Consider the following 25,955-nt stretch of genomic DNA (forward strand, 5'->3'; position numbering starts at 1 on the left):
AACGTATGTTTTTTAAAACGAGATAAGCTAATAAGATATACGACGTTTTTAACCTTAGCCGTTAGCGGTTTTGGGGTGTGTCATGGCCATGAGCAAGCAAAATGACCCCAAATAGGAAGCGTTGACTAGTTCTGGTGGTTTTCTTCAACGATTTTAATGAAAAATGACCTGATGGTCGACATGATGGTAAGCGATTACCGTCACCCATCAATACCAGGAAAGTTACACTTGTGAGGTCCCCTGCGGGCTGCGGATGAGGCAGCCTGGCTGCACCTACATGACTGCTTCACATGTCCAAACAAGCCAGTTACATTTTGGTTAGAAATAATCTACCTGCAAAGTATAGAGTTGCCATTTCGTAATCTAGATCACGTTCAGGACACAGTGTGGTTAGAGCAATGACTAATTTCAAGATAACTGAGGCCAGAGGCTGGTTTCAAAAATCAAAACTGCCTGAATGCGCCGACAAAATTTAAAAAACGTGACTTCTTTAGTCACGTTTTTTTTTATTTTTCTTCAAAAACGACAAATCTTTTAAAAACCTTGATGATAGCGTCTACAATATTAGTAAATAATATCTTGTCTGATGTTTGTAAACTTGTTTTATATTCGGTGTCTGCCGTCTGCTATACCAGCTCATTTGGAATTCGCATATAAAGCGCTTTAAAAGTCTAATCATACGATTTTATATGCCGAATAATTTTGAATGTAATTACCGAACGTGGTGTGATATCGTTTTTAATATAATTATTATTTATGTATTCGCAATTGGAAGAGGCGTATTGTCTTTAATTGATGTCACATTTTTAGGTATGGTTCTATGTGCACAGGACGATGCCCTGGAACAAGATGGATCTAAGACACTATCATTGTTCTCATGCGTTGATCTGTTAGAACGTAGTTCCTTATCGCGCGTTGCGCCTTGTGGAGGCTAGGCCAAAAAAGTTGTAACGACACTTTTTTATTAGTACCTGCATGGTAGGGGCAGAGGGCGTTGACAGTATTCCTGTGCATCAACTAGATGGCGGTTTTTGAGAATAAACAGCGACGCGTTGTTTGTATTCCTGGGCGTCAATAAATGGCATTTTTTTAAATAATTTTTTTGGGCGTATAATGTATGACACTTCTCAAGTTTTTTATTTATAAATGTTTTTTTTAATACTTGTTGTAGCAGTAGTTGTCCATTTCACTCAAACGTGGCCTGGCACTACTATACTTTTTGGAAGTCTGTTAAAAAGTCATTACTCATCAATCATCATATGACATGAACTGAATAAGACATTTTAACCCCCGACAAAAAAGAGGGATGTTATAAGTTTGACGTGTCTGTCTGTCTGTCTGTCTGTTTGTCTGTGTGTGTATCTGTCCGTGGCATCGTATCATGCAAACGGATGGACCGATTTTGATCTAGTTTTTTGTCTTTAGTTGTTACAAGGAATACTGTCCAAATGGGGATAGACAAACAATCATCCCTTTTCGTATCTATTTTTATTTCCTGGTTTCATTGTTCCTTTCAGAATATTTGTGGAGCAGTGATACTTCAGTGCAGACAGTGAGACAGGCTTTTTTGCTCCCTGACGATAGACTGAACCGGCCCCGTTCAAGTGTATTGGCTGTTTTCCAATTACAATACGGTCAGAGTTCAGAGTGGACGAATGCTTCTGTTAATAGAATCGGACTAGACTTGTCTACCCATGGATTGATCAGAATTCAGTCCTCCTCTGTTATCGTTGCGATTATTTGCGATTACCCACTCGTGTTTCTGCCACCTCGAAACGGATCTCTTAGCAATCTTGGGAACCCTTACTACCTACCTAGTACCTACTGCTTACGGTAGGTAAGTTTCCGTTGCTAGCGCTAAATAATTTTCAAATCGTTGATGATTGTTAGTTCGCCGATTCCACTCCCAACCTTTGAATACAAACTAAACTTTTGCGACTGGGCAAATTTATGACAAATGTCATTTTTGTTGTTAAATAATTGTATTTTTATAACTTTATTAAAATTTTTACGTATTTATGACAGCCCTGCCGAAGGCGGTATACTTTTATCAAATACCTTTAAGGGAGATCGCAGACGACAGACTTTTTGTGCGATCGAGTCTGCGATCTCCCTTACTTGTGTTTATCTTATGGATGAATATCATCACCAGTTACGTCCCTATACCTTCTGCTGAAGAACAGGACGCAAAGACCCTTTAAAATATTATTATGTCTTATACATTGATATCGAGCCATCTCTCAAGTGCATTTCTCTACCCTACCTGTAAGTAGTCTGTAGAAAGTATTTTCTTACATGGAATTTCTCAACACCTCTATTCCTAGGTCTGTCTTTTCGACATATCGAGTAAGCAACAATCCCATCATGGTGATTGTTGCTTACTCCTTACAGGTTCTAAGTTCTAACCCTTTGAAACCTTTTGGAGGTTAAATTTGTCCTTTCACTTAACTATCCAGGTCGGATGGACTATAGAAATGTACTATAAATAATATTTCTATATCGGATGTAGTTTCTAATGAGAAATGACTCCACCACACCTATCCGCATAACATATTCTAGACCATACATAATAGTTTTAACATTAATATGCAATTATTTTACCAGTTTTCTTTGAGGAAAAATTAACGGGTCATTAGGTCAGCGGCTCTTAACCTTTTCTCTATAGTACATATTATAGAAAATGAAAACAAAGTTTATATGGACGCATTTTATGTAATAAGCACAGGTAGAAAACGTTCATGTCCACACTTTTAGCCACTGTTGAAGTAGTGACATGTTGTGTGGACAAAATGACAGATCTTTTCCAATTTATGATTTTGTTTAGTCTTCCGTATATAACTATACTTTTTTTTTTAATTCTCCAACATAATTTTATTGAAATCGTTTTCTCAACCTTTGGCGACCCCCACAAACTTCGGGACCTCCAGGGGCCGCGACTCACAGGGTCACAGGTTGAAAAACACTGCACTAGGTAATAATTAATGCCCAAGTTTTTAACGTCTTCAGAACGACTTGCGTGGTATCTGGATATTATGTACGGGCTACTAGATAATGTACATTCCATCGTGTATTCTATTGCGAAAATGTGCCTGTTCAGTGTTCAGTGATGCATGACTCCCCCAGTCATAACAAAATTAACAAGCATTTAGTCAAAACAATTAAACAAGCTACTTAAAATTCAAATCATAATTAATTCCGTCTGGCTTCTAATGGTATCGAGTTACTTCAGCGATCTATGAATCACTCAACTCCGTTGTGCTAAAATTTATCAGAACTAAAAGAAAAAATTATTTTTCCGGGATAAAAGTCGGGACTCAACGTATATATCTATACTTACCTCAGCAAAATCGGTTCAGCGGTTTGGGCGTGAAGAGATAACAGACAGACAGACAGACACACTTTCGCATTCATAATATTTGTATTAGTATGGAAGTATGGATTATCTACTTTGTAAACATTAAACCATAATAATTAACTTTTTTCTATGGCTTCTTTCTTAGATCATTCCTACATGGTTTCTGAGTTTCTATGACTGGAGTTTATGTATTCACTAGCGATTCTGATTGTCTAGCGTTAAAATTTAACCAATCACAACTGATAAAAGATTAAGGGCCAAGCCACAACAATGCGTTGCGGCGCCGCATCGTAAAAATCTACGACGTTGCAAAACGCATCGCGGAAATTTGCGATGCGTCAGCGACATTTCTCATGAAATTTTTGCGTTGTAACAACGCATCGCATTTCTGTGCGATGTTTTTTTTGCGATACGACGCCGCAACGCAGTGTTGTGGCCTGGCCCTAACTTTTGTCAAACATATTATGGCGGCTCTCGACATAGGCGAACGCGTTGGCCAACGCGTCTGCAGACGCGTTGGCCCAATGTGTAGAACGGGCGTTCGCGCGTTGGCCGTAGGTATTTAGACGTTGGCCAACGCGCGAACGCCCGTTCTACACATTGGGCCAACGCGTCTGCAGACGCGTTGGCCAACGCGTTCGCCTATGTCGAGAGCCGCCATTAGAAACTATTTTTTGTTACATTTCCCCAGTCTGTTTACGAATAGCACTGGCATGGGGTTCAGTTCCTTTTAACTGCAATCCCATCGGCTGCACCTATTCTCACATTTTGTACATGGTCATCCAGATCTCTGCCTATTCTATAGGCTGGTATACCACATTGGAACTTTATTTCCAGCATGCTTAGCAGGAATCATAGTCATGACCATCACAGAAGGGTATGAAAGAATAGACAAGAAAACAAATCAACAGAACATCATGCAATGCCCAAAAACTTTTTCAATTCGTTTGTGTTTTCTACTATGCTCATACTTACTAAGGTTGAATGCACTAGATATCGACTATATATGTACAATGTTAGTAGTGGAACAATTAAAACGAATGTGGATGTAGGTTACCTAGGTATTAGGGCGCGAGTCGCCTGCCAGCCGATCTCGTTAGTGGATCGGATTAGTCGTGTGATTGAGAACGAATACAGCCGGAGTTTATATGTGAAGCCTTCGTTATATTCGTCCTGCTATCCGACTGTGCCAGACGAGGGTTTTTTTGAGAGTACGTATTGTATAAAGTCTAGTCTAGATCAGCAGTAGGCAACAGGCGGACCGCGACTATGAATATACCGACTATATTAGTAAATTTAGAAAAAATCTAACGTAGCTTTAACAGATTATAGTACTTATTGTATAAAAATCATTTGTCTAAACGCATTGTCCAGGGAGTAAATTGGGGAATATGTTTGTATGGAAAAACAGTGCGAGCGTACCCTTTTAATACTCTGTATTTCCTAAAGTAATGATCGTTTGATCGTACAGTTTGGACGTAATTTATAGTAATGTAGATAATTAAGGTAGAAGTCACTAAAGAGATATTTTAAATAATTTTCGAGTCACAAGCAAAAACCTTGAAAAAGAGACCTTTCCCCCCCTTCCCCACCGCCGGCTCTTGTCCCACCCTCGGGGACTTTTAGTATATTCATCTGGACACCTATAGGAACAACTGTACCAACTTTCAAAACTAGACGAATTATTCGGTCTGATCGTCGATTTTGAAACTAATTTTCTTAGACTAGTTACTGAACTCCTCCTTAATTATTGTGGGACGGATTTTGATGATTCTTTAGTGTGTGTGTTTTGAGAATTATTTAGATTCATAGTTTGGTCCACTGGAAAATGCCCTTTTAATTAATTTTTGTGTAATGTACCTATGTACCTAGTTATGTACAGACAGGACAAAGACTTTTGGGTTGGGTCCGCTAGTATTTATAATTTCCTATCATCCTCTTCCTCATCCGCTTCCTCTTCCGCTTCCTCATCCGCATCCTCTTCCTCAAAAAATATCCTCTTCCTCATCCGCATCCTCTAAATTTGCGCGTGAAAATTCCTCTTCCTCCTCCTCTTCCTCATAATCACTTCCTCAACAACCCTAGTACCCGATATTACTCGCCGACCCCTGGTCTAGATGATGCCCGCGTCTACGTCGCGCTAAATTTCGTTTGTCGCGCGGGAACTATACATTTTTCTGGAATAATAAGTATCCTATGTCCTTTCCTGGGAGTTGGGACACAAGGTATCTCCATACCCAGTAAAATCAGTTCAGCGGTTTGGGCGTCAAGAGGTAACAGACAGACAGACACACTTTCGCATTTATAATATAAGCACGGATGTTTGTTTGAAAGACGCTACCAGCCAATGCTCGATGGATTTTAGCTTGAAATTTATGGGTTCTTGTTTACTATGAGGTGCTATAAACAAACATGCATCCATACTTCCATATTTATTATATAATATATGATTTATGTATTATAAATTTGAAAGTGTGTCTGTCTGTCTGTTACCTCTTCACGCCCTAACCGCTTAACCGATTTTGCTGAAATTTGGTACATATGAAGATACTTTGAGTCCCGGGAAAGGACATAGGATACTTGTCATCCCGGAAAAATGTATGGTTCCCGCGCTATTTAAAACGAACATGGCGCAACGGATTATGGATTTGCGGGACTCCTCTTAAGAGGATACACCAGGGGCTAGAGAAATGAAAAAAAAGTACGTGTAATATCTGTAGCTGTCTCCCTTACCTCAAGCCTATACAGCAGAACGCGATAGAGACAACTGCAGAAAATCCAGAAAATCAACGATTCGTTGTCCCCTGATGCCTTCTCCAAAACTTAACCGATTTAAATACTTTTTTCATTAAAGATTAAAAAAAGGCTTGAGCTGTGTTCCTATGTTTTGCTTTTTTTTGTATAATCTAGCCAAATCTGTTTTCTGGACGTTTGAACACAGCGGAAAATCTGGCCATTTTTTTGGGTTTTTGAACGTTCATATCTTATTTAATAATTAAATTATGAAAAAAAAGAAAACATAGGGACATTGTATTAGTGGCCGTAGATATTCAGGAAAAAAAATTATAACTCTACTAGCATTATCCAGAGAGGAAACAGGGGACAACGTTTGTATGGAAAAAAGGGCGGTGTGGACTCCTCTTAAGTATAGAACGTAACAACGTACAGAAAGTACAGAGTACTAAACGTTTTCGCAAAGTTAAATATCTACGATAGAAGCGATATTATTTTAAAGCTATAATATAATGGTGGCTTGTCTGTGTTAGAATGTAAACGCTTGCGAATCCACTGGCCTTCGGGCTATAATTTATTCCAAAACGATAGACATTAAAATTTGCACATTTTTATGTTTTGTAGACCGTCCTTGCTGCTAGTACCTACTAAGTACTAAGTAGTACGCAGACTAGACGAAACTTCCTGATAAATATTCTTTACTAGGGCGTAATATAAACTATTGCTTTTTTAAATTGCTTAAAAGAAAAGGAATATATGTAACAAAATCTTATATCTTTAAACGAGCAATTCTTGTATATGCGCGTGGACTTTAGTTTATAGCGCGCGGTGTCAACAAAATTTGTGTCAAATTTAAAAACTTTTTAAAACCCTGGTAACTGGTTCCCCTCTTAAGGCCGCGCTACACCGGAATGGCAGTGCTGAAAGTGCTCGCCTCGCCGCTGCCATTCAGGTGTAGCGCGGCCCTTAATCAAAATACCCAAAAACAGCTGTGCAGTGTGCACATAATCTATACTAATATTATAAATGCGAAAGTATCTCTGTCTGTCTGTCTGTCTGTCAGTCTCGCTTTCACGCCAAACGCCAAAACTACCGAACCGATTGTAATGAAATTTTGTATACAGATAGTCTAAAGCCTGAGAAAGGACATAGGCTACTTTTTTACTGAAAACAAAGGGTTGTAAGGGGGTGAAAATGCGTAAATTTGTTCAAATTAAGTTAGTTCCAAAAATTCAAAATAGATGGCGCCGTGCGTCTCCTACATCGCGCTAACGCTTGCCCAGAAGTCGTTCTATAAGAGGTGGTATTATCGTATATACAATATTTTTCGACTGTTATTTCTTTTTATACGTTATTTATTAAATCAGTACTTTATCTATGCAGTGACGTAACCTTAAACCTATCAATGATAAATAGTTTATGGGTAAAGTTGTGTAATTGGGGGACTAAATAAGCTTAAAAATTTGGCATAAAATATAAAGATTAATTTAAAAAATTGAAATATTATATGCACACTAATAGGGTTGTTGAGAAAGTGATTATGAGGAAGAGGAGGAAGAGGAATTTTCACGCGCAAATTTAGAGGATGCGGATGAGGAAGAGGATATTTTTTGAGGAAGAGGATGTGGATGAGGAAGCGGATGAGGAAGAGGATGATAGGAAATTATAAATACTAGCGGACCCAACCCAAAGTCTTTGTCCTGTCTATCCATAACTGGGTACATACATTACACAAAAAATAATTAAAAGGGCATTTTCCAGTGGACCCAACTATGAATCTAAACCATTCTCAAAACACACACAATAAAGAACCATCAAAATCGGTCCAGCAATTAAGGAGGAGTTCAGTAACGTACACAACACACGCACACAAAAAAGATGGATACGCGACGCGCATGCAGTGAAATTCCTCATAAATTCCTCTTAAATTTATGTGCCTGAAATTCCGAACGTTCAAGTGAACGAATTAGCTACAAAACAAAAACAAATTATCTTGAGTATCAAAATATAATATGTATCATAGTGAGATAAGGGGACACTTTTAGAGGGTGCAAATGTTTTTTTTTTTTTTGGGGGTGAGTCCGCAAGTTGAAAATATTACCATCGTATGTAGGATCTATAAGTATACTAGCATGAATTTTTTCAGAATTTTCAATCACTGTGGTGTGGGAGAAAATCGACTTGGACTTATAAGGGTGGGTTTTAGGGGTGACTATTTTTTGAATTAGAAATAATATTTGCACCCTCTAAAAGTGTCCCCTTATCTCACTATGATACATATTATATTTTGATACTCAAGATAATTTGTTTTTGTTTTGTAGCTAATTCGTTCACTTGAACGTTCGGAACTTCAGGCACATTTAAATTTTGAGGAAGTGATAGCGGAATAGGATTTTTTTATTTTTATTTATGAGGATGCGGTAACGGTTGAGGAACCCAAAATGTTGTGGAACTTCCTCATTATGAGGAAGCAGAAGAGGAATCCTCAGCAACCCTACTGACACTGCACAGCTGTTTTGATTTAAGGGGTACCAGGGTTTTTTTATTAAAGCTTTTGACACCAATTTTGTTGACATCGCGCGCTATAAACTGAAGTCCACGCGGACGAAGTCGCGGGCAACAGCTAGTTTAGTATATAGGGGGTTTCGAGGGCAATAAATCGATCTAGCTAGGAATCATTTCTAAGAAAAGAGGGCGATAAATCGATCTAGCTAGGAATCATTTCTTAGAAAATGTCATTTTCATCGGATACCGAGCAAAGCTCGGTCAAACAGCTAGTATATATTATGTTCTAAGAATACATAAAAATATAATTTTTGTGCGCTCTTTGGTGCTTTCAAATAATTTTTTGCAATTTCCATTTTCAGTTTGTATTTAAATGAAGATAAATAATAATATCATCACAAGCTGAAAATTATTTAAATATAGTTTTTTGTACATATGTGAAGGTGCTACAATATATATTCTATGTGTAGATTGTAATTTCTTGCTATAAAAATAATACAGGAAAGTATTTGAAGATTTTCAAGAATCAAGAGAAGACAAATTAGTGAAATTACTTGAAACATTAAGATGACTTAAGTATTTAAAAGATGTATACTTAATCATAATTGTGTATACAGATTATTGTGTATGTTATTAATAAATTATATTATGTGTTTTATTTATTAACTGTCTTACTTTTGCCCTTCGGAGTCCTTTACAATTTTGTGCAGAAAAATACTTCCCATGACCCATAATATTGATTTCGTAATAAGTAACCCTTCTTTTGGCTTATCCGTTGAGTAAATAAGATCTTTGGGCGATTCCGCTAGAGACGACCCTTGACACGAATTTTTAAATTACAGCATTTGTTACATTTTTTTATTGAATTATAAATAAAAAGATGTATATTTACTAGCAAAAGAACTTTTATCAGTAAAAATTTAAATTTGAATGATCTATAACATTCTGAAGTGATATCATCTAACGGCGCGAGAAAAACTGCTTATGCCACACATGATTATATTTTACTACAAATCACTAGCTCGAAGTTGAATTTCCCTACATAATATTGACTGTATAACATAAGTTTATATTTCTGAGCAAAAAAAATCAACAATTTTGAATTAGTTTTCAAACATTGCTAAACAAAAGTTGCAATTGTTGCACCCGCGATAAAAAAAGTACAAAAGTTTAGTTTTCTCGCTAAAATAAATTGTTAATAATTTGAAACTTTGTAAAAGTAAGAAGAATTGAGAGGGAAATAGGAATTAATCATTGGAATAAACTATTTTATGGTTTTTAATGAAAAAACAGTACCTTAAAAGTGGTTGCACCCGCGATCGAAGCAGTATAATTGCAAAAGCAACAATTTATTTTTTGACTATTATAGTAATTTTCGTCATATTTAATATTATTAAGGTAAACAATAACGTTAAATTATATTTGTTATCAATACTTTTCATGTAATTACAAGATTTATAAAAAATTCAATAGAGTCACATCGTGTTTTATATTTTTAGATATATTTCATGTATTACATAACAGATGTTTCAAATGATGATTAATCTTGTTTTATTTTTAAACATTTTATAAGACATGCTACAAATGACATAAAAAAATCATATAATTTAATATTTTTCTTTGAAAAAAATATTTTTACTTATCATTTTCCCATATTCTTTAAAATTATAGATATTAATTTTGAATTTAATGTTTGCTGTAGTTCGGTTTTATAGCAATACATCGAAAAACGTTTGCCTAATTTACATTATTAAATTGTTTTAGTGATTTAGACGATTTTTTTTCTCAGATCGATAAATGACTGATAATTAAAAAATAACAAAATTTTAAGTAGTATTATTACAACTTACTAATAATATTATGTATTGCATATCAAAAATGTAGAAATTAGTCGCAGACTTATGAGTAAATTCAATTTCTTTAGACTTGTTGCACCCGCGATATTCTGATGTTGCACCCGCGATCGTGGAAATTGTTAATAATTCCTAGTACTAATAAATTAAATTAATTGTATCTAGTTAAATAATTTCTTTGTCTTATACACTTTTGAAATATGGGTTAATAAATTACTAAAAGTTTCACAATTAACAGTATTCTCAAATGAACTCGTCCGAGTTGTTAATGGAGGGCCGATTTGGTTGCACCCGCGATAGTACTTCAAACATATTTTGTGGCTTTTCTTAGATTTAATTATAGTTTTCATTTACAAATCATGATTAAACTAGTTAAAATGTATCCCTTCAGAAGATAATTTATTAATAAATATGTTTTATTTTGTCAGTAGGACGCTTTAAGTGCGTCAAAATGTTGCACCCGCGATAATGGAATCGCCCCTTTCAAAGTCAGAATAAGACCTAAGAAAATACATCATTCTTGGTTCTACAGTCTACACCTTCAGTTCAATTCGAATATTTGATTTACCAGAATATGGTACAAAATATGTTAAACATTTTATAAGTATGCAAAAATATTTTATACAGTAAAGTCGCATTCTGCCGCATATAATATATTTTCTATCTTTTTATTAGAACGAATATTAAGGGCTTGTTTCACCACTTACTGATAAGTGCCGGATAGGCTATCCACAACTTATCTGACAGATAGACACTCTATCAGATAGTTGTGGATAACTTGTCTGATAGATAGAGACATTAATCTTTCTATTGGTTCTGTATCATATGATTTAGTTCTTATTTGTAAGGAAAATGTTTCTGAAAATAATTTACTAATTATGTTTACGTGTTGTTTTCAGAATATCATGGTCAAGGTATGGATGCAGGCGGGAACAACTTTGACTCCGGTAAGTTCTATTTTAGTAAAATTCAATGCGATGGACAGATAGATGAATGACGACGAAATAGATGGATTAAAAAAACTTAAAACTATGAAAATAGGATTCTTTTTTGTGTCTTAAAAGTACGGGCATGCGGTATGGTCGGGCTGGAGTCTGGATTCATCGCAGGCAGATCTGAGCGAACTCATTCCCGTGGGTGCATGAGTCCGATCAGATCAGCCTACGATCAGTCCGAGCTGGTCGTTTGGTCCCTCCGGGGACTTTAGACTGCCTTTCTACTGCAGCAGCTGTGCTAGGCTGCGTGTTTTTTAAGAACCAATAGAATTGCTTTATTTGCCTGACCTATCAGCGATTTTATTGGATGGAAACGCAGTCTAAAGCGCAAGCGACCGCGACCGACAAAAATTCAAACAAAATGCAACTTTATAACCTAGGCTATAGGTTTAATTTTCTACCAACATTGGTGAAATGAAACCTAGTAGCCAATGTCATAAAGTGGCCTGTTTTATGAATTTTTGTCGGAGTCGCTTGCCGCCTTGATCCTGAACGGTACCTTTACGATGACGCAGCTGCCATATATAATATGTATATTCCAGTTTGTCCCTTTCGCGGGGACGTAATCGTATGATCTCCTATTATTATCCTTCAACGAGCCCCGTGCTGACCCCGAACCAGGCCGCGCTCCATTTGCCACGGCTAATTCGAACACACGGGTTTCTGATAGACCTGACGTAGAATTGGGACATACGGACGTAGTTTGAGTACTTTCTTCCGTCTTGATTAGGTTCTGTGAGATTAAGGACGCTATCACAAAAATTATTACAAAAATTAGCATGTCAGTACGAATATATATATTTCAGCGCGCCTTGTACAGTGGCGGTTACGACGCTCGCCGCGTTCTTGATAGGGCGAAAATGTATAAAAAATTTGAGAGCGTTTCTTATTTTTCATATAAATGGAATTGTTATTTATTTTTATATAAAATATTTAGCTATTCGTACAGGGGACTAATTAAGCAACATTTTTTTGTATATATTTATTTTCCTTAGTTCAGTGTATTTAGCTATAATGGAACCTAATCAAACCCCATTTTTTTTAATCTTTTGCGATTATTGTGATGGTTAAAACGTATTCATGTGAAAATTTTGTATGCTTCTATAACATTTTTATAGTATAGACGTGGAGATGAATATATTATCTTTCATTTGAAACCAAAATATCCTCGCAGTGTGACTCCTAATTCTTTAAAATGGTAAGTACCTGAAAATCGCTGATATTTGTGAAAAAATGTGATAGCGTCCTTAAAGAGAGTAGCGTGGCTAGGGTTCACTGCGTAGCGTTTGGATTAAAAGATGACCATGTTAATTATTAACGCGGGAAGGTTGGCACTTGGCGCTCATTGGGGGAGGCCTACATTCAGCAGTGGACGGCAATAGGCTGATGATGATGATGAATTATTCACAACAGCAAGATACACGTTTCTTTGCAAGACTTCGAATTTTAAGCTACACCTGTGTACCGCTCTTTCGATTCTTGCAGTGCAAATTGCAATACAATAAATATTTACATACCAAAAATATTAACGATTACAATATTTACATACTAAATTGTAATCGTTCATATTTTTTGGTATGTAAATATTTTGCAGTGAATCTTTGTACAGGAACCTAGGTAATTACTATCTTAAGCTGAATAATAACTCAAATAATATTAAATATTCTCGTATGGGAAATGATCTTGGTATTACGTTTGTATGAGAATTGCGATGGCACCCAGACTCTTAACACATACGATACCTTTAAACTTCTGAAAGCTAGTGCTATAATATTATTATACTTGTATTATAAACCTATTAATGATTACAATAGCGGCCCAAGAGGTGACTATCGAGGTGTGTCGACTTGTACATGTAATCGATCGCGATTTCTAATTACGTGCCATATTAGATTCATGATTGTGCCTTTTGTGGGTTATGCATTAAATATTACTGGAAAACCCGAATATGCAAATTATGAGCGTAACCCCGGCGAATTATCGATACCTCATTAATTAGGATCCGATCAGTAGTTTAAGTGGAAAAAATACATATTATTATTATATACTAACTGTCCCGGTGAACTTCGTGTCACTTTAAAATCTTCCCTGGACTTCTACGAATATTTTAAGACTAAAATTAGCCCAATGCGTTCAGCTGTTTTCGAGTTTTAGCGTTACTAACATAATTGAAAATTCATTATTATATAATACATAGATAGAGTGTCAAAATCCAATGATTTTGACAGTATGCACTTTACAGTATGTCTGTAGACTGTAACACGTCTTAAGAGTCCAGTAGATTGTTTTTTAATGAAATAAGGGGGCAAACGAGCAAACGCCTTAGAGTCGATATCAGAATGTAATAGTGGGTGCAAGAGACAATTCTGTCCACCGAGCAAGGCAGACCGATTTCAAGTGTTTATAGGCTGCAAAAGTAATTTAGTTACTTAGTCTATTGCCTAGGGCATCACGTCTGAGGAGTAAAGGTTCAAAGACCGATTCTAGTTGACATACGGATAGGAGGGCCCACAGGCTTTTGCTTAGGGCATCAAGTAGTCTCAATCAGTCACTGAAGAATGGTGTTGTCATTTCCAGGTCAACAGCAGCAGGAGCAGGAGTTGGCGACGAAGATGCTGCAGATCCAGTCAAAACGGTTCTACCTCGACGTGAAGCAGAACCGACGGGGGAGGTTCATCAAAGTGGCAGAGGTAAATATAATAATTATTGTTATAGTTTATTGTCAAGTATCAACCCACACTAATATTATAAATTCGAAATGTGTGTCGATACTAGAGCTACGCGTCTAGATGCCTACGCGCGTTTTTTTACTCGCGCGTAAAACGCTTGCAATGAGCGGGACTCTCGACTCGTCCATAAAAAAAAAAAGCGCGAGCGACGCGCGAGTCGAGATACTTGGGTGCCTTTTTTTTTATGAAATAAGGGTGCAAACGAGCAAACGGGTCAACTGATGGAAAGCAACTTCCGTCGCCCATGGACACTCGCAGCATCAGAAAAGCGCTGCAGGTGCGTTGCCGGCCTTTTAAGGGGGAATAGGGTAATAGGGGAGGGTAGGGATAGGAAGGGAAGGGAATAGGGTAGGGGATTGGGCCTCCGGTAAACTCACTCACTCGGCGAAACACAGCGTAAGCGCTGTTTCACGCCGGTTTTGTGTGAGAACGTGGTATTTCTCCGGTCGAGCCGGCCCATTCGTGCCGAAGCATGGTTCTCCCACGTATAACATTTTAGCGTCCAGAACTACGCGCGAGTCCGTTGCGAATGGACGTATTTGATTGGAGCGTGATAATTTCGAGTCCATGTTTGTAGCGTAAGAACACGCGTAAAACGCGGTATCTGGATGGACTACAAATTGAAACGCGCGTATCCACTTCGCGCGTAAAACGTCTCATCTGGACAGGCACTAAATTGTGCAACGGAGTTGCGAGCGTTATCTATTACTGAATGAGATGACCTAACCACTGATCTATGTTAAAAAAAAATTGTATGGGCATACTTCCGAAATAGGAGTCCGGTAAATATATAGAACCGTAGATTTTTACGGGATATAATGTATCGTATGTCCTTTCCCGACGCTCAAACTATCTCCATAATCTCTAGCGGTTCGGACACAAAGAGGTAACGGACAGACAGATAATTCGCATTTAAAATATGAGTATGCAAGTATGGATTCAGAGTCTACCTTTCAAGGTCTTCTTTTCAGCAGTTACCCAGACTACCCAGTTATCTGTTATTGTAACATTATGTTAGTCAGACGACACATAGAATCACAGATCCCTGTCATGGTGATTGATTATTTCCCTCCATATTGTTGGTTTTGTGGCGGTACCCACAATTCGCCTAACGATTCTGTAGGCCTACTACGAAAACGTTTTGTGACTCAAACAATCGGCTGAGAATGCCGCGTCCTGCTCTAACAACGTCATTTCACGTTTGTTACAGTAGGACGCGGCATTTTCGTACGATTGCTTGAGCCTCAAAACGGTTTCGTGGTACGGCCCCTGCATCGCGCTATCGAAGTTTCGGAGAACGGCAAGATATATACAACGTCTGAAATGACGTCAGTGAGCTTCGGCCTGACCGAGCATGCTATCTCGCTCGGTCGGAAGATCTTCCTTTACGGCCGCCACGCACATCGGTAAAGTTTAATCCATGGTCCACTATAATCACGCCATCCTAATGATGTTAAAGTAATATGCAACAGCTGGTATATTTTCAATACCAATTAGTATTTTGCACCGGCTTTGTGTTGTACACTGCAATGGCTTCAAAGACACTTGTCAAGGTACCTGAGGCGAAGGCTAGCACTCAACTGATAATGATTTAGGTATTAGACGCCAGCTGCACATAAAAACAAACTAAGCGCCTATATTTTTATGTATTGTAGGAGATATTAATATCGATAACACACCCATCGCTTTCGTATCAGCTATAAAAGTGAAGGCGTGATATACCTACATACAACAGGGTAGAAATAACACTTATGTTAGGTTATCTATACTAATATTATAATTGGGAAGAGTTTGTTTGTTTGTTTGTTTGAACGCGCTAATCTCAGGGACTACTGGTCCGATTTGAAAAATTCTTTCAGTGTATAGATAGCTCATTAATTGAGGAAAGCTATAGGCTATATTTTATCACGCTAAGACTTATAGGAGCGAAGAAATAGAGGAAAATGTGGAAAAAACGGGGGAAATTATTTGAAAGGGCTTATCTCACGAAATACTGGAGCAATTTTTCTGTTATTTGGCACAGATAAGAAGTAGACCACGTGAAGGATCATAAGCTATTTTTTGTGGACTGATTTGTTTGTGAAATATCTAATTTACGCGGGTGAAGCTGCGCGGAACGCGCTGCGCTTCGCGTGGTCACGGCATCACGCGTAAACCGCTGGACCGATTTTGCTGGGTAAAAGATACTTTGAATCCCGAACAAGAACATAGGATACATTTTGTCCCGGAAAAATGTACGGTTACTGCACAATATACTTATATGATTTGCGCGTAAACTATTCAATCTTTTTGCTGGAATTTGGTATGGAGATACTTTAAGTCTCGGGGAAGGACAAGGAATACTAATTTTGTCTTGGAAAATGTACGGTTCCCGCACAATAAACTTTTATGATTATCGCCTAAGCTATTCAATCTATTTTGATGAAATTTGGTATGGCAATACTTTCAGTCTCGGGAAAGGAGTAAGGACAAGGGATACTTTTTATCCCGGAAAATATACGGTGCACAATAAACTTTTATGATTCTCGCCTAAACTATTTAATCTATTTTAATGAAATTTGGCATGGCGATTGGAGATACTAATTTAAATCTGGGACAAGGAATGTTTTTTGTCCCGGAAAAATGTGCGGTTCCCACACAATATACTTTTCTGATTTGCGCGTAAACGACTCAATCGATGTACGGGAACAACTATAAACTAAAGTCCACGCGGACGAAGTCGCGGGCAACAGCTAGTTACTAAATTATAATACATTATGTATTTTTAAACTGCTATTCACTAGTAGGCTCTAGTGAGTAGCAGTGTATGTGATTACAAAAAACATCGTCGTATCGAGGAAAGAGAAATAAACCTAGATCCCATAGATCACCATAAGTCACTATAGACTAATATTTCTCACTACCACCAATTAACATTATCACATCTCGTTGCAGATCGGCGCAGACGGGCGGCGGAGTCAGATATTCCTGGCGATGTCGACGGCAGCGGAGTTCCGCGACCACCTGTCGGCGTTCAGCGACTTCTACAGCTCGCTCGGCCCGCCCAACCCCGACAACGTGCCGGAGGACGGCAAGCTCAAGTCCGAGATGATGCTCAAGGTATGACCACGATGGGCGAGAGTGGTGATCATGTTACTCATTGGTGCGTGGTTTGTGGAAAGGACTTTTGGTCATTAAAATTGCATATAATATATCGTTGCTAATATATTTATGCTTTGCGCTGTCACTCTCTTGTATTGTGTGACCGTTGCCCTCTGCCGCAACACAGACGTGGTATATTATGCCTTCGGCCATGCGTTGTTTGAACGATGCAAAGTACCTGCTCGAAGACCGCGGCGATCGTTCGAACAGAGCGATGCTAGCTTCGCTCTAAGAATCGTTTCTAATTTACAAGACTTTTGACAACATTTTGTATAACACTATCTGTTTCTATTTCAGGACAACAGACGGTACTACCTTGACCTGAAGGAAAACTCCCGCGGGCGGTTTCTGCGCGTGTCCCAGACGATCACGCGGGGCGGGCCGCGCTCGCAGGTGGCGCTGCCGGCGCAGGGCATGATCGAGTTCCGCGACGCCCTCACCGACCTGCTCGATGACTTCGGCACCGACGACGGCGGGTGAGCGAGACGGACGTATGACGAGCGCGTGTGTGTGAGGGAGATGGAGTAGTAGGCGAACACGCGGTGCGGGCCGCGCTCGCAGGTGGCGCTGCCGGCGCAGGGCATGATCGAGTTCCGCGACGCCCTCACCGACCTGCTCGACGACTTCGGCTCCGACGACGGCGGGTGAGCGAGACGGACGTATGACGAGCGCGTGTGTGTGAGGGAGATGGCGTATTAGGCGATCACGCGGGGCGGGCCGCGCTCGCAGGTGGCGCTGCCGGCGCAGGGCATGATCGAGTTCCGCGACGCCCTCACCGACCTGCTCGACGACTTCGGCACCGACGACGGGGGTGAGCGAGACGGACGTATGACGAGTGCGTGTGTGTGAGGGAGATAGAGTAGCAGACGATCACGGGAGGCGTGGCGCTTTAGGCACGGATGGATTGAAATTCACGACGCGTCTGCGGATGAGCGAGACAGACGTATGACGAGCGTGTGTGTACGTGAGGGACCGCGCGTATCTGACGATCACACTGGGGGGGAACATGCTGCTGTCATTTTATAGGTTGTGTTTTTCGACGCTAATCAAGCTTTGCGACAAACATTATACAGCTCAAGTATTTTAACCAAATATTTTATTTTATGTTCTTTGAAATAATAGTATAATGCAATTTAAGATTATTTGACGTCTTTTAAATGATATTTTGTTTTTCAGATTCAAAGGCGAATTGCCAGAAGGAAGACATTTGCGCGTCGACAACAAAAACTTCTATTTCGACATCGGGCAGAATAACCGAGGCATCTACATGAAAGTCAGCGAGGTGGTACCTTCGTTGCAAGTAATTGTTATGAACACCCATGCATACATTATTATTATTTATTTTCAAAATCTTTAAGTCTATTTTTTTAATATTTTTATTCTTAATATTAATCTTGTTGCTATATTGAATATAAAAGTAAGATTCATAATCATAGCACAAACAAGAGTTTCTAAATAATGTGGAGGTATAAACTGAAATCGTCAAACCTTGATAAAATATAGAACAAGCATTACCGTTGCCTATTAAGACAAATGCGACGCCAATGCTGCGTGTATGTTTACGCCCATGGACCATTTCAACATGTTACTAGTGCATATTATTCTCTGTGGACTTATAACAGCAAAGGAATTTTGCGAGATACCTACCTAACCTTTTCCTAGGAGCTCGCCCGTGGAGTATAGAAATAACACTCACTAGAACTTAGTACTAGCTATGGCGAGACGAAACGTAACTACGATGTATCCATCAGACTTAGGCCCCGTCCGCACTGCGAATTTTGACCGCGTGGATTTCTTCTCGCAATTCTATAACACGTTGAATGTTTAAAAAAAGAAATATTAATTAATTCGCGAGAATAAATATCGCGCGGTGAAAATTCGCAGTGTCGACGGGCCTTATTCGTACTAAAGTCTTGTGGAGCATGGTCCTTAGTCATTACGAAGCAGTTAATTCGTCATTGTGGCACGTTCCAGGTGAAGAGCAACTTCCGCACCGCGATCACGGTGCCCGAGAAGTGCTGGGCGCGCTTCCGCGACATACTCGCCGACTACTGCGACAAGATGAGCCGCGCGCAGCTCTCGCCCGAGCCGCACCAGGTATACGCTCTTCCATATGCTGGCTTCTCACAGCGCGTAATATCACGAGCCGCGCCGCGCCGAGCCGATTTTTACGAGCGAGTACGAGCCAACAGGCGAGTCGGCGCACCCATTCTCACGAGCCGCTCGAGCAAGAGACGCCTTTGAAATTACCGACTTTAATTGGATCGAACGCGCCTTCTCGAGCAAGAGTCGCCTTTGAAATTACCGACTTTAATCGGATCGAACGCGCCTTCTCGAGCCAGCCCGCGCCAGCCCTATACACGGCGCGCGGCTTGAGCTGGTGCGGCGCGGCTCGTGATATTACGTGCCGTGAGAAGCCAGCATTATACGTCACCAGCGTTGCCAGCTCCCGAATTTGGCAGGTTGCTCGATTTTTAAATAAAATTTAAATGCCCCGCGCAGTACAAGCTCAGTACCGCTTTCAGAGGATAAGTTAAAAGCGTGCAGCGTGCTGAGAAACAAAGGTGCTTAATGAAGATAGGAGTGCGGGAGATAGAGGGTTGGATTTGCTATGGCTACTTTTGCTATCTATTGTCACGTAAACGTAATTTAACCCATCAACTCCTAAGCGGCACCCGGGTGCCGCATAACAATTGAATATCTATTGTGTCTGCGAATCCCACGATCGAGATATTAAAGTCTAATAAAAAGATAAAAATTTGAAAACTTTTGATGTCCCGCTTTTGACAAAAGAATCTCGCTATTTTCATTCAAAAAGTTCTAAAGTCCCAACATGGCACAAAAAAATATATCTGGCAACGCTATACTAACGTACTGCGTTGCCATATTTTCCGTTGTCCTTTGTCAAAGCTGGACGCATCAGACGACAATATAATTAGTCATTGAATGGTATGTATCATTATAATATAATGATACATACCATTCAATGACTAATTATATTGTAGTCTGATGCGTCCAGCTATAGACAAATGAGAAAATATTATTTTCTCATTTGTCTATCTCTCTATGTTTCTATTGGAAATAGTTTTCACATTGTATATTTTATGTCAGGGTTCTGGATCAACTCGCGCCGGCAGCGCTCAGCCTTCGCGGGACATAGTAAGCTCATTGTTTGTCTATTTAGAATCTATATCCTTGTAGAGGTCTGCACACCTAACACAAATATTGATGATGATAACTAATAGAAAAAACTGATATGTGATATACTAAGGTATGTACAATGTGTTATAAAATTTATAACAGGTTTTATAGAACTAAGTTCATAAAAATGATTAGTTCGGCAGATACATTTTTAAATTAGAGTAATAAATTAGGTATATATAAGAAAAAAAAAAGTTTCAGTTAATTTTGGATCTGTATCTATTTTTGCAACAACAAAATATACTATAGCTTTTTTTAAATTTCAGGACACGTTCTCGGGCGGCGCCCAGAGCCGTATTTGATGCGACCCCCGCCTGCTCGCGCGCCACGACCACTGACTCCCGCGCGGCCGCAGCCCCGGCCCGGCCGGCCCGCACGGTCCCGGCCCGGACGGCCCGCGCTGGGCCGACCTCATGGCCCGGCTGTTCGGACCGGCGTGGTCACCCCAGTGACGGGACTGTAGTGGAGTGGTCCAGGACTGTCCCCCGATCGCCGACCGAACGGTCAATCTGCGAGCTTCTTCTACGGGCGGTTTCTCGAGTTCACTAACGGCTTAGAGCTTTACTTTTTTTGTAAATATTTTTTGTTTGGCACCCGACTAATCAGGTTTACGATATGGGCGTTTCGGCCTTTATTTTTGCGCCGTGGTGTCGTATATGAACATTGTTTAACAATATATTTTTTTTAATTTAACGCCTTTCGAAGTAACAAAATTATTTTTATAAGATATTTTCGATTTGCTTGATTTAACCTCGCACAAAATTTAATTTATACCTTTACTTAAGCGCGTTAAAACTCGAAGCCTGCTTGTTATAAATTAAAATCAATCAATTACTAAATAAAATTAAAATGTATAAAATGTTAATGAAACGTATTTGACGAAACTTTAAAAATTTTATTTTTTCGGGCTAAATCAAGCAAGTATTGAAACACCATAAAAATTGTAAAACAATAATTATTGGAGAATGTTACGCCACTTAGTTTATAAGTGAACGTTTTTTATTATGTTTATTCATTTTTTTTCTAATCTGCATTGTATATAAGGCACGGGAGTGGCGACGACTCGTGGATTTCCGATGAAAATTTCATAAAAAATGTAGTGTACATGTTTGTAGAAATTCTTGGACAAGTCCTTCAAAAATGAAAGATGATATTCTGCGAACATGTACAGCCACAAGAAAAAGTGAAATTCCACGCTAGTCTGGAGAGATGGATAGGGCACCGGGTGTTTACAGGGCGTGTTACAGCGGCCGCGCTGTCGCCGCTACTCTGAGAGAAGTGAGGGCATTTCGCTAAAGTGACCAAAAGTTGTTGAAATTCGTTTTTTTTTCTTTTTTGCCATAACTTGAGGCGACGGCGGCAGGGCGGCCACACTCGAATCTTAGATAGGATAGCGCATTGCTGTGATATATATGTAGACGGAGATTATCCGATGGATTTAAAAAAATATATGGCAGGTGGACGACGCGGTCGTTTCTAAATTTATAGCTTTATTTATATATTTATACAAATTTTAGGTATTCGGACGTCCGACGTCCCGGATTTGATCCACGACGCTCGAAGCGTGTAAAATTGTTTTCGGAAAAGTATGTGATATTCGGAAATTTCCACTAAAATATTGGCATTTCGAGGATGAAATTGGCAGTGTTGTGATATGTTTTGATATCGTTTTGTGTCCGCCTAGCGTTGCACTGGGCCGCGGCGTCCACACTGTTAGATTAAGTTTGGTTCGTAAGCACCCTGTGTAAATTTGTTGCGACTTGTCGATGGACGTGCTGTTAATTTTACACACATATCAGGAATGTCCTTAGAGTTAAAATAATATCGTCACCCTACTCTTTAAAACTAATACTTTTCGTGCGAAAGTTTCGATGCGTAGTTCGGTCCCCCATTTTGTCTCCATCAACAAGTCGATACATCGTGTGCATGTATATACTTGTGTGGCGCGCGTGTGCGTGTGCGTGTGCGTGCGTGTCAGCGTGTGTGAGTGCGCGGGAGAGTAATAACAGCAGGCGTTGGCGTGCCTTCTAACTTCTTTACTAATATATTTATGCATTTTGTTTTTTTTATATACTTATTACTTAATATTGATACAATTCAAAAATTTTCACTTTTTATTGTTGGCTTTTTGTGACAACGCGTCGAAGCGTGATGCGCTCCGAATTTTTGATGTAAATGAATTTAGCGACTAATAAAATTGACTGTAGGTTATTGTCAAAGATCTTAAGTTAGCTATTTTAGGACTTATGAAATAGGAACATGAATGTCTCCTGCGCGAACAAACGCTAACTTCGGACCGGTGATATTTGACGTTGTTTAAAGTATTTCATTACTCGTATGTGCGTAGACGTTTACGCTGACAAAACGAGGAACAAAGTAAGAACAAAACGTGTGTTATTATTTTTACTATATACATAGTTACATATTTTGCGCTTCGCTTTTTGCATAGTTTTACAATCGACTTTCAACTCTTTGTGACGGTTCACAGTTCACACGATGTAAATACGTAATTTTTCAGTCTCGCTGTTTATTTTAATGTTATCGATTGCGATGTCTGTATACGGCGGTCTAGAGTTCGCAGCTATTTTGTTAACCTCGAGCGTCATACGTCGAGGGGATGTGATATGACGCAGAGAGGTCGTTACTTGTAAAATAAATTGTAAAATTTAGCAATAGTACTATTGATAAGCATCGAAATATATAGATTCTGTGTTATTTACGGTGAGCAGGCACCGAAAACTCCGCGTGTTGCACGATCGCAGCGTTTTCGGCGCCGGCCGCACCACTTTAAGGTATTTAAGAATTGAATAGGTCATTGCAGCTAATTTGTGAATACCTGTGTTGCCTGCGAAACGAGTGACGCTTTTTTCTTGAAATTGTAATGACGAATATTTTCTCATAAGTGACATTTGACAAATTTTAAGATTAGTGCGTGCGTGGGGGGCGTGGCCTCCGCGCGCGCGTAGTGCGTCGCCCTAACGGATAGAAATAGCGATAGATCGAAACTATTATTTACCCGATACAGTCTAATAGTGTTAGGTTTATTTTTCTCAGCCCATTTAATAGCGGGAGAACTTGGTAACGTCCGGTAAAGATAAATAGAAAAAAAATTAATACATATATAAAAATTCACTTCTCTATACGAATAAATAGAAATATATTAGGAGCGAGAGCGGCGTTTTTATTGTAAGTTAGGATAGTTTTCTCTTTATTTGGGACATTGCGTCGGCCACTTCTAGTTGGAATTGCACCCAGAATTTTAAATGAAAGTTAAGTTGCATATTCAAAGAAAAAATTCAAAAGCTACCTATTGTTAGCATTGTAAGTTGTACCAACAGGTATTTAGTAGAGTTTTCTTTAACCTAGCTTGGTTTCTGGAATTCAAATTCTTAGCCTATTCAGTTAATAAGTTTACAGTAAAGTTTATTATTTATTACAATTATATATTAATAATAATATATTTATTTATTACAATATGATTTAATTCCCGAGGGTAACTGACGCCTCTTTAGTTTCAACTTTCAAGTAAGGACAGCGGAAATATATCTGGCGTCTATTTCCTGGCCTGTGTGTCCTAAACGAAGTGGTCGGCCGCGGTGTCTCGTGTACGTGGTGTTTGTTCCTTTGTCGGTGTGTCTGTAACGCGTGCGCGGGCCGCGGCGCGATCTTAGTCCGTGTTCCGTATCGCTTGTCTGTTACTGTAATGTTGGCTCGCGGGGGGACGCATACTAGCTTGTAAAGAGTACTAATGCCCGGTATCAAAAAAATCTTTTTGGCAGGTGTTTATCTATTCAGCGTTTTTGATTGGTTGTTTTGACGTTAGCCAATCAAATTGCTAGTGAGTAGTTCAACTCCTGTAAAAAAAACTTTAGACACCGGCATAGATGAACCATGATATACGGTATGTACGGTATGTGTTCTATTGTTGAAATGACATACATACAAAGAGTACATCTCTACTTACATCTCGGTATTACTTTCAAGTAATACCAGATTCTTCTTTAGGACCTATGTGTCATACTGAGATATGAGGATTTGTATAGAATTCCGGGGAAAATAAACTTCGTCCCGTAAAGTGCGTCTCCCCGCGACTAGTGGCTTAATTTAAACAACAATTTATGGTACAAAATGTAATTTTAGTTCCATAGACGATTAAGATTTACAGAGTTTATATTTAGAGGAGATAATAAAAAAGATATATTCATTCTTATCGATCAAAGAGATATATGTACAAGATGTTTAACGTAACGTTAATATTAACATAGTGTATCGAAGCTAGCTAGGCGTGTGTTCGACGTCGGCATTAGGCAGTAGTTGTCGTGATTGTGAAGCTATGGGATTATTTGATTTTAGGATTTCTCTGTTCCGTCGGACCGGCGGGTCCCGCTCGTGGTATACTACTCGTAATAACTCCAGTGATCTCGATACTGGACAGATCTGAGTGAATGTACGCACATAATAGATGGGCGTGGCGTAAGACGGCCCCGCCCCATGTGCGTGAATCTTATAATAAGTTAAAGTATTATGGTACTCAACAAAGATGTTTATTTAAAGGCCTAAATTTCGATAATAAGCATCTAATTGCCATGTTATATACACATTGGAAGAAATATTCAACGAGTAGTGTACCACTTCTCCAAACTCCAGCTGCTCCGATCCATATTTTCCCATCAATATGCATATTTTTCATATCCGGATACAGAAAATCAAAACCTACCCTCGTCGTTGGTCTGGCTAGGAAATGCGTGAATTAGATATTTTATTATATCAAAGATGTGTTTAGTAGTCAAACCAACGTGTGGTTAAATTACCTGGAGTCAAGTATGCTACTTAACACAGTTATGATGATTACAACTTTTACTTTGGTTGCAAAATGAAAAAACAAAATACATAACATAAGACCCTTTTTCAAAAGAAATTTTGGTTGCTGGTCAATTATATTAGACATTTTCAAACGCGTCTAAATGCCCTTTGTCAGCTTGATCGGGTAAACAGCCGATTATTTAACTCTTTTTGAAAGTCTGTCGAAAGCAGTGACCTCAATGATAATATAATATTATGTTGACTGTGTGGAAGTGTACTTGACGTCGTGACCGCATCCCCGTGTCCGTGTGTCGGTCTGTCGGTCGGTCTGGGCCGAGTGCTCGAGAGCTGCCTCCTGTGATATCCCGCGCTGCGGCCCGCGCGCGCCCGCCTCGCCTCGCTTCCAGCGTCGCGTCGCTGTCGCCTGTCTCGTCGTGACACGCCATTTGCGTGCGCATTTGCGTGTACGCTTTTGCACGTACGTAATACGCATTCAGTCGCGTCTTAATAGCGACAGTAATGATCACTATTGCGTCGCGTACGTAAATGTGCGTACGCATTTGCGTCGCACTCGTAATTTGATTGCGTACACAGTTGCGAGCGCATTTGCGTCCGACTTGGCAGGTGTCGTGTGAGCTGA

General features: G+C 39.3%; 1 protein-coding gene across 3 annotated transcripts in view; it reads left to right on the top strand.

Annotated features, from left to right (window-relative positions):
* The window catches only part of LOC121736823 (transcriptional activator protein Pur-alpha), a 28,642-nt gene extending 7,329 nt beyond the window's left edge, over positions 1–21,313 (top strand). The window contains exons 2-10 of one of the 3 annotated variants that reach the window (XM_042128241.1): positions 11,346–11,393; positions 14,019–14,131; positions 17,105–17,269; positions 17,609–17,704; positions 17,873–17,955; positions 18,488–18,611; positions 19,286–19,408; positions 20,423–20,470; positions 20,779–21,313. In XM_042128241.1, the coding sequence (XP_041984175.1) occupies positions 11,346–11,393; positions 14,019–14,131; positions 17,105–17,269; positions 17,609–17,704; positions 17,873–17,955; positions 18,488–18,611; positions 19,286–19,408; positions 20,423–20,470; positions 20,779–20,814 (836 nt within the window). In that variant the 3' untranslated portion in view covers positions 20,815–21,313. Of the gene's footprint in view, positions 1–11,345; positions 11,394–14,018; positions 14,132–17,104; positions 17,270–17,608; positions 17,788–17,872; positions 17,956–18,487; positions 18,612–19,285; positions 19,409–20,422; positions 20,471–20,778 lie in introns of all 3 variants that reach the window. The other 2 variants (XM_042128240.1, XM_042128242.1) reach the window with 2 other exon arrangements.
* Positions 21,314–25,955: the final 4,642 nt, after the last annotated feature.

Source organism: Aricia agestis, chromosome 19 (genome assembly GCF_905147365.1).
Source record: "Aricia agestis chromosome 19, ilAriAges1.1, whole genome shotgun sequence".
In the NCBI taxonomy this organism is placed as follows: Eukaryota; Metazoa; Arthropoda; class Insecta; order Lepidoptera; family Lycaenidae; genus Aricia; species Aricia agestis.